We start from the raw sequence: 9,173 nt of genomic DNA, 5'->3' as shown, positions 1-9,173 counted from the left end.
GAGCCGGAAGCCTGAGCGGGTGGGGAGGTGGGGAGGAGCGGGGAGGGAAGAAGATGCTCCCCACCCCTGGGAGCCAAGTGCGGGGTCCTTCCCTGTGTCGCTGTCCTTTATTTCATGTTTGAGAGAAGTCTGTTTCTTCTTTTGCTTTGGGAGAAGCAAAAGCAGCTCGGTGAAAACTAAATTGAAGTTTAGTAAATCGCAGCAGCTCTTCTGGTTGTCGGTTTGTGGTTTGTGGTTCTTTCTGGCCCAGGCCCTGGCTGGAGACGAAGGACTGAGGTTAGGCAGGAGAAAAGCCTGGAGTCCTGCTTGCTGAGGCCTGGAAGAGGTGGGGGTGGCCAGTTCCTCAGATGTCTGAGAGACCCTTGGGTTGTGGGGTGGCTGGGCTGGAGTGGGGTAGACTGCAACCATCTGCCGAGCACCCCCTCTCCCGCCCCTTTCACTGAAGAGAATGTTCTGGAAAAAGCCCACCGGCCAGTGAACTATTGCTTTACCCTGTGCCCCTCCTCCCTCCCTGCAGAATCTGGCAGGTGCCACAGAAGGAGGTGCTCCAGCGGCTGGGGAGTGGGGAGGGGGAGCGAGACTGAGCACCCGGTGGAGACTCACCTGGGGGTGGGCAGGCGCACCTGCGCAGTCCTGGTGAGTTCACCTGGGGAGGGACCCTTCCAGCTGTCCCAGAGCTGAGCTTTCCTGGCTGTTTTGGACCTGGCTGGGGGGTGAGCAGTGGTCTGAGGGCTCCCCCTTCCCCTGCAGAGGGAAGCGCCCAGCCCTGGAGGGGAGGGCGGATCAGGCTGGCTCCCGCCCCTCCCTGCCCTCCCCCAGCTTCTGTTCTGCTGGCTCCTTTCACTCACAGGTATTTTTACTTTTCCCTGGGTGCCTGTTATGCAGGATCAAAGCAAGCAGGGGAGGCTGACAGAGGCGGTGGTTTGCCCGGGTCTTGGAGGAGCTCAGAAAGGGCAGGCCTGGTGGGACTGGGAGCTGCAGAGGGCCCGCTGCAGGCGGCTGGGACCCAGTCGGTGGAGGGCGGCCTGGGGCCTCGATTCTCATCTCGCAAGTGCTTGCCTTTCTCCTCACTGAGGCCTTCTTTCCACGTGCGCCTGCTTTCTCCTGCCTGCAGGGTGTGTGTATGTGTGTGTGTGTGTGTGTGTGTGTGTGTGTCTATTTGCTTATGTTTGGGCTCCGCTCAGCCCGGAGGTGCTCGGGTTTCAAGAAGAAGCTAGTGTTGATCCCTCATGAAGGATCTGGAAGCCTGAGAAGGCCCAACCGGCAGAAGCCGCTGTGTACTGGGTCTTGCAGCCTGAATCTGCCCTGCTGCAGCCTTGCTCACTGCCTGTCCCTATGCCCCAAATCCCTCTATTGAAATAAAAAAACCCACCCCTGACCGCCCAGGATGCCAGAGCTGGGCAGGGCCTGAGAGACCCTCTGGCAAGCCAGCGTGGTGGGGCAGTCAGGGCACTACACAAGCTCTGTGTTCCTGGGCTGTGTCACCACGTGAGGCTTGGTACCTCAGCTTCATCATCTGTGCAATGGGGCTAAAAATCCCACCTGGCTCATAGGGATGTGTTACCTGAGCCGATGTAGGCAGAGTGCCTGCCTGGTGCCTGGCGAACCGCGCTGTGTCGTCCTTCGCTGTTTTTTCTCCGTGGGGCACCGCTGGCATTTGGACAAGACCGTGCTTCATCATGGACTGTCCCGCCCACGTCCCTGCCTGGATGCAGGCTAGTAGCTGACTCCCTCCCTTCATGGTGATGACTGAAATGCCCCACAGGGCCAGGATGGCCTCCGGACTGTGTCTTATTCCAGCCCGTCCATTTTACAGATGTTAAAACTGAGGACTCCCTGGGGGACAAGCGTGGCCTCCAGCAGGGCAGCAGTAGGACTGCAGGGTGGGCTGGGACTCCTGCTCTTTCTTGTCTGAATTGCTTAGAACTGGCCTTGGCAGCCAGCACCCCACAGCACCCCTCACTCCCCAGAGCCACCTGGGAGAGGCCTCAGACAACTCTCACGGAGGTGTGAGTGCTCTTGAGGGGTCCGCATGGGTGTAGCTGCCCCTTGCCTGTATTTGACAGATCTTCAGCCCTCCCCAGAGCACTGACCCCCAGCCCTAGGTCACTGGGTCCTGGCTTCCCCAGGCGCTCTCGGCATGACCAGTGCTGGATTTGAGTCCTCACCCGCCTTGAGTGGGAAGTCACCTGGTCTCTCTGGGAGACTGCTTCACCTGCAGAAGGCTGCTGAGGAGAATTACAAGCCCTCCTCTTGGCCTCTGAGGAGCTAATGGAGGGGGCAGCATTTGGATGAGGGGCGAGGTATGAGGTGAGTGTCCAAAAGACGCTCACCGGAGAAGCCCAGGAGCCAAGGCTGGATCCTGGGGGGCGGGTCCCCATGCTTCCCTGCCCCTTCCAGAGCCCTGGAAGCCTCTGGTGGGGGGATGGTGGCTCTGAGACCCCCACTTGGTCTTCATGGAGGGACCAGGTCTCCAGCGAAGCCTCCCAACCCAAACACAGGCTCTTTCACACGACTGGGGAGACCGAGGCACAGATAGGGCGAGCGGCTCCTGGTCTTCATTTGACAGATGCACAGGGAAGGGGGCCTTGAAGTCGTCCCCCCACCCCAACCCCGCCCTGACTCTGCTTTCAGCCTTTCTCCCCGGGGCCTCCCAAGTCGAGGGGAGGGAAGTTGCTGGCCCTGAGGGAAGGCTGGGCCCTGGGAAGGAAGCCCTGGGGAAATTAGCCCAGATTAGCAATGAGAATGAGGAAGAGCTGGTGTTCTCTCCTCTCCCCTTGCAGATAAATATTTAATCACAACAACAATAATAATGATGGTCATCATAATAATGTGCACTAGCTCAGGCCAGAACCTGAGCCCCCTCTCAGAGGGAGGAAGTGGCAAAGAGAAATGGAGAGATAAAGACCCCTGGGGTGGGGTGGGGGGCCCAGCAAGTGAAAAGGAGCCTTCGCTGGGTTGACCCTCTGGTGGGGTAGCAGGGCAGCTGGGGTGGAAATGGAGGGTCCACCCTCCCCAACTCCGCCAGCCCCAGCTTCTCTTGGCCTTCAGACTGAGCAGCTCCCAGCCTGACTTCTTCTGAGGCCGTTTTCTTTCCTCATCTCCAAGTCCTCAAGGAACCTGTGTGTCTGGTTCCAGAACTGGGGGCTGGGCATTGGGTTCCAGGCGGCGTTCGCCCCCTGTGTGACTTGGGCCAAGTGCTCTCCTGCTTTGGGCCTTGGTGTTCCTATCTCTGAAATGGGTTGTGTCCAGCGGGGCCGGTTTTTGCGCGCTTGCTCCTTCCTGTGGGTGCCTGTTGAGAGGAGACCCCTCTTCTTCCTAGGTCTCCGGAGGTTCCCTGGGGTGTGTTCTCTGAGACCTCTGGTCTGGTGGCAGTGGGCACCAGGAACCTTCAGACATAACCCAGTTTCTGCCTTAAGTTCTCTCATCTGCACCAAAGTCGAGCGGCAGCAGAGAGGAAGCCAAGTTCAGGAGGTCTGTGGCGTATTTGACCACAACCTCCAGCATCTCCTGCTACCAGGCTCCTGATGAAAGATGCGAATAGCTAATGTCTTCTTGGGCTTCTCTGATTCTCTCTCTCTCTTTCTTAGGTTGGTAAGAGGAGAGCTCTGGAGCTGTTTTCTCCTTGATGCCAAGATCTGCCCAGCTAGGAGCACTCTCCACCTTTCACGGTCATCCACTGAGAACAGGCCTGAGGGACGTGGGGACCAAGACCAGAGCTTTGCTGCACCCCAGCTACTCCCTGCTGTCTGAGTGCAGCCTGTTCCACAACTGAGCATCGCCGGGGGCTGAGGAGCACCAGCACAGTTCTGCCCGTTGGCCGCCCTCAGCCACCCTGCTGCTGAAGCCGCCCTGGAGAGACTGGTGGGGGCTGCTGTGCCCATGCTCGTCCAGGCCGTGGGGCCTGGGGCCCGCCAAGGCTAGGAGCGAGGCCTGCCATTCATGGGTCTCTAGGGGTTTCCGAGATGCCTGGGAAGAGGGGCTGGGGCTGGTGGTGGGCCCAGCTGCCCCTTTGCCTGCTCCTCAGCCTTTCTGGGCCCTGGGTGCCTTCCTCCCTGGGGAAGCCCAAAGGCCACCCCCACATGAATTCCATCCGCATAGACGGGGACATCACTCTGGGAGGCCTGTTCCCCGTGCACGGCCGGGGCTCGGAGGGCAAGGCCTGTGGAGAACTCAAGAAGGAGAAGGGCATCCACCGGCTGGAGGCCATGCTGTTTGCTCTGGATCGCATCAACAATGACCCGGACCTGCTGCCCAACATCACGCTGGGCGCCCGCATTCTGGACACCTGCTCCAGGGACACCCATGCCCTGGAGCAGTCGCTGACCTTTGTGCAGGCGCTCATCGAGAAGGACGGCACGGAGGTCCGCTGTGGCAGTGGCGGCCCGCCCATCATCACCAAACCTGAGCGCGTGGTGGGTGTCATTGGTGCTTCCGGGAGTTCCGTCTCCATCATGGTGGCCAACATCCTTCGCCTCTTCAAGGTTAGTGCCTGCCCAGCTCCTTTCCCCTCTTCTCCTCCTGAATCCCTGGGAGAGAGTGTGTTGCCCCCCAGTACCCACAGTGGTGTGTGAGAATCTGGGGCTGACCTGCGTGTGGGCAGAGAGAAGGTCCCAGCTCGGTGGTGCTGACCGTGGTGCTGAAACAGCACCTGCTGCAGGCAGCCTTTTGATCAACTCTGCTCCTCTGCAGGGAATTCTGAACCAGGAGGGAAAGGAAGTGCTGCTGAACAACAGGAGGGAGGAGGAGACAGGCGGACAGAGATATAAAAAAAACCCCAGACAGATGGATGGACAGAAATATAGGTAGATAGAAAGGTACACAGGTTAAAAGATAGACGTAGACTGGAAGTGTGAATGTTGGAGATTGCCAGGGAGAAAAAGCAAGACTTCTGTTTTGACATTGTTTTCCAATAATTGCAATTCCCAAGAAAGATCTGTTTTTTTTCCTCTGGGTAGTTGAGAAAGCCCCGTGTGGCCCTCCCGCTCCACCTCAGGATTATAGTTAGAAAATGTGTCCTGGTTTTTTGCATGAGGCATTAGCCCTCACCCACAGTGACTGGAGCTGTGGACGAGAAAGGCCTGGAGGAGCGGGTGCCCTGGGTCCCCAACGGAGCTTCCCCGCCTCATTCCTTTCCTTCTGCCCCTCTTCCTTGCACACCTTTCTACCTTCTGGAGTCCCTCCCTGCCCCCTCTCTACCGCCCCCCTTCCTGTCTTCCCGGGGCAAGAGCTGCTGATTTGCAATTCAATTGGAGCCAAGTGCTTCGCTAAGCTGCTAAAACAACTGAAAGCTACCGGGTGGAGAGAAAAACATTACAAGCATTTTACCAATAATTATATGCCCGCTCTTCTCCGGGAGCCTCCTCGTTTGCTGTGTGTGTGTGTGTGTGTGTGTGTGTGTGAGAGAGAGAGAGAGAGAGACAGAGAGACAGAGAGAGAAAGAGAGGGAAAGAGGACAGGGTGAGGGGGGAGGAAGGGAGGCGCAAAGGGAGCCTTTGTGTCCCTCCTTCACCCTCATGTTAGATTCTTGGCCGCTGGAGTTGGCTCCTTGTGTCCTCAAAGTCTCCAGAGTTAGGGAGTGGACAGAGAGCCTTCTTGGCCTCATGCAGGGCGGGAAGTGCTGAGGCTGGAGCCCTCTCTCCTGGGCCTTTTCTGGAACCTGTTTGCCCAGTCCCATGATGCATTAGTACTTGGGGGCATTTCTGGGGAGGCTGGGGTAGAAGTGGGGTGAATGGTGTGAGTGTCCCGTGTTGGCTGTCCTGTCTAGTGGAGCGGGGTTGGAACTTTGCCACGGGCTGGTCAGGGCCACGGGTGCAGTGCAGCCCTTGACTTGGGGCCTTCTTCCTGGAGGTTTTGCTTAATGATCTGGATGAAAGCACTATTTTAATTTTAAAAACAAATGCATCATGAAGGATGCAAAATCACGATGCAGAAGGAGACTTGAAGGAAACTTTGCCTTGGCAGTGGACAGTTTGAACAACCCCTGGGGAGCAGTGTTGCCTTGGTCATTCATTGGTGGGGTGGGGACTGGGAACCTGGTCCAGCCCCTCTGCCCAATCCTGTAGTGAGGAGGACAGACCCAGAGGGGAGAGGGAGCAGGGCTCAGTGGTCCCAGCCCTGGGCCTACTGAGGTTTGGGCCAGCTGAGTCATCGTTTCAGCCTGCCTGCCCCGGGGTTGGGAGGGGAGGTGACCTGGGCCAGCAGGTGTCATGGAGCAGAGGCCGCCTATCTGAGTGGGCACAACCCCCCACCTATGAGAAGGCCAGACCACAGGTGGGGCTGCTGCAGTGACTCTGGGTGTTTCAGAATGTGTTTTATAAGGACTTCCCTGGTGGTCCAGTGGCTAAGACTCTGAGCTCCCTATGCAGGAGGCCCCAGTTCCATCCCTGGCCAGGGAACTAGATCCCATACGCTACAACTAAGAGTTTGCAAGTTAGAACTAAAGATTCTGCATGCTGCAAAGACGATGGAAGAGTCCGTGTGCCACAACCCAAACCTGGTGCAGCCAAAGGAAATAAAACAGATACAAATAAATATTAAAAAGCGTTTTGTAAAAATGTTAAAACAACATGATCAGGCCCTTGGGGCTAAGACATCAGTGAGGGTCCCACCCCACTGTCTCCCAGAGGAGAGCTAGTACCCACTTTATAGGGAGGTGGGAGACATCAAAGGAGCTGAGAGGTGTCACTGGGAAAAGGGTTTAAGAAGGGCTGCTGTCAGCATCAGGCCTTGAAGCGGGTTCTGGAGGCCCCCTGCGGTAGTGGGCTGCGACTTCTGAGCTGACCCCTCCTAGGATGGAAAGGTCTCTGGTGAGGAGGCCTGGGGCCAAAGGGCCTCACCTGCCAGGGGACCTCAGGTGTTCCTTCTCCCTAGACCATCCGGTCACATGTGAGTGTGACCGTGGCCTCCGTTTTGTCTGCACCTCCTGAGATCACAGGGAGATGAGCGGGTGGGAGTGGGAGTCAGGAGACCCCCAGGCTCACGGAGACTGAGATGGGACTGGGAGGGAGAGGCTTGGGGGAAGAAAGGGGGGAACAGAGGGGGCTCTTGGGAAAGGAAAGTGGGGAGTGGTGGGGGGGATGGGAGAGAGCCAGAAGGAGACAGCTGGCTGTGGTCCAAAGTCCCTGGGTCCCTTTTAACAGTGTTAATGTTCCAGGCTGACGACAAGAGGGCTCCTCAATAATTAAACTGATAGAAATGAGAGGCTGGGCGAGAAACTGAAAAGCCATTTACAGAGGCAGAAAGATTGAACTTTGGGGAGGGAGGTCAGGAGCAGAGCCTTGAGCAGGAGAGGGTGAGGGAGGGGCCTCTCGAGGCTGGGGAAGCTGCCATGCTAGGGGTCTGTTTCAGAGGGCACCGCCGTGCCCAGCCCGCTCCACCAAGGCCATTAGTGGGGCCTGCTGGGAACTCCCCCAGAGGCTGTGCTTACAGCTCTCTCCTTCCCCCACGAGGTAGATTTCTGGTACACAGCTCAGAGAGGGTGATTTCCTGCTAGGAGAATGCTCATAGGGTTCCATCAAGGCCAGGGTAGGAACAAAACTCACACCTGCCAGAGCTTGGAGGGGCAACTTGCGTCCGACAGCAGTGGACACTGAGCCCCGATTGAAAGATGGGCCAGGGCTGGGGGTCAGGTCCCAGACTGCCTCTGCAGAGCCACAGGGCTGGACGTGGGTCTCGAACCTAGGCCTTCGTTCAGGATCAGAAGCCCTGACTTTGGGGTGCTGTGGGTCTGACAGCTTGTATTCTTTACCCTTCTATTCCCACCCCCACTTTCATCTTCATTTTGGCTCCATTCTCCTAGGACAGGGAATATTGATGCAGGTAAGGAATACATTTTGGAGGAGAGCCTAACCCAGAGGAAGTGGCTTGTGTGGTATCATGTTGTGGGGACAGCCCAGGTTCTGAAAGCAGTCAGGTCTGGGTTTGAATCTCTGTGCCACCAGAGTTACCTCACCATGTCCACCACATCCAGTCACTGTATCAGTCATTTACACCATAGTATGAATGAGCCAATCCGCTCTTTTCCTGAAAGCAGTATTTCTGGGAGGAGAAAGGTCATAGGAAGTGCCCTGGAAGAAAGCAGTTTTCGAATCCTTGACCCTGTAAGAGCTCAGAAGGATCCAGAAATAATCGCATAGAGTCCCTCATTTTTGAAGTGGAGAAATAAGCAACTGAGGCTTGAAGATGGGAATATGAGCTAGAATGGTGATTAGGAAATTGGACACTGGAGGGACTTCCCCGGGGTCCAGTGGCTAAGACTCTGCACCTCTCATGTGGGAGCCCAGGTTTGATCCCTGGTTGTGGCACTAGATCCCGAGTGCTGCAACTAAGACCCAGCATCGCCAAATTAAAAAAAAAAAGAAGAATTTGGACACTGGGGCCAGACCACTTTGCCACCTTGGCAGATCGTTTAGCCTGTTTGTGCCTCAGTTTCCTCCTTTGTACAATGGGGGTGACAGTGGTCTCCTCAGCCGGGTGTAGGAATTAAGGGTTAATGTCCAGAAAAGACTTGCCTGGTCGGTGCCTGGCACACAGTCAGCCCGCAGGAAATGTCACTGCACAGCTTGTAGCCGGACTTTAAGTCAGCATGAGGGACTCTGTCGATGTGGAAGAGGCTGGACTGGGTGGGCAGGGGACAGACGGTGACCTTTGCGGCTGATCCTGGAGAGGCCCCACCATCTGCCAGGCGGTGCAGTGTGGAGCCTGAGTGGCCAGCATAACTCGCAGATAATGAGGGTTTCTGCTGTCACCACAGCGGGGCCTGAGCACTAGGGATGGGCTGGAGTGGAGGGAGGGCAGGAAGGGGCCGCAGGAGGGAGGGCGGAGGGGATGCTAGCCAGCAGGCGGGGGCAGGTGCCCCGCTTCCTAGGAGAGGCCGGGCCAGGATCGCGGATGCAGGGCGTTGGCCCTCTGTGTGCCATGCCAGCCTGCCTGCAAGGGCCTGCCCCTCCTGGGGAGGGAAGCGCTAGGAGGGTTTGGGGTGCTTGGGCGTCCCAGGCGGCGCAGTGGTAAAGGATCCGCTCGCCGATGCAGGAGACGTGGGTTCAGCCCCTGAGTTGGGAAGATCCCTTGGAGGAGGAAATGGCAACCCACTCCAGTGTTCTTGCCTGGAAAATCCCACAGACCGAGGAGCCTGGTGGGCTACAGTGCATGGGGTCGCGAAAGAGTCAGAC

The 9,173-nt window shown here is 57.3% G+C and overlaps 1 protein-coding gene across 1 annotated transcript in view; it reads left to right on the top strand.

Moving 5' to 3' along the window:
* Positions 1-3,965: 3,965 nt before the first annotated feature.
* The window catches only part of GRM4 (glutamate receptor, metabotropic 4), a 103,858-nt gene continuing 98,650 nt past the window's right edge, over positions 3,966-9,173 (top strand). The window contains exon 1 of the mRNA XM_010848719.1: positions 3,966-4,484. Coding sequence (XP_010847021.1) covers positions 3,966-4,484 — 519 coding nt within the window. The remainder of the gene's footprint in view (positions 4,485-9,173) is intronic.

Source organism: Bison bison, unplaced genomic scaffold (assembly GCF_000754665.1).
Source record: "Bison bison bison isolate TAMUID 2011002044 unplaced genomic scaffold, Bison_UMD1.0 scf7180017864270, whole genome shotgun sequence".
Taxonomy (NCBI): domain Eukaryota; kingdom Metazoa; phylum Chordata; class Mammalia; order Artiodactyla; family Bovidae; genus Bison; species Bison bison.
This window is presented reverse-complemented; position numbering and strand designations above follow the sequence as displayed.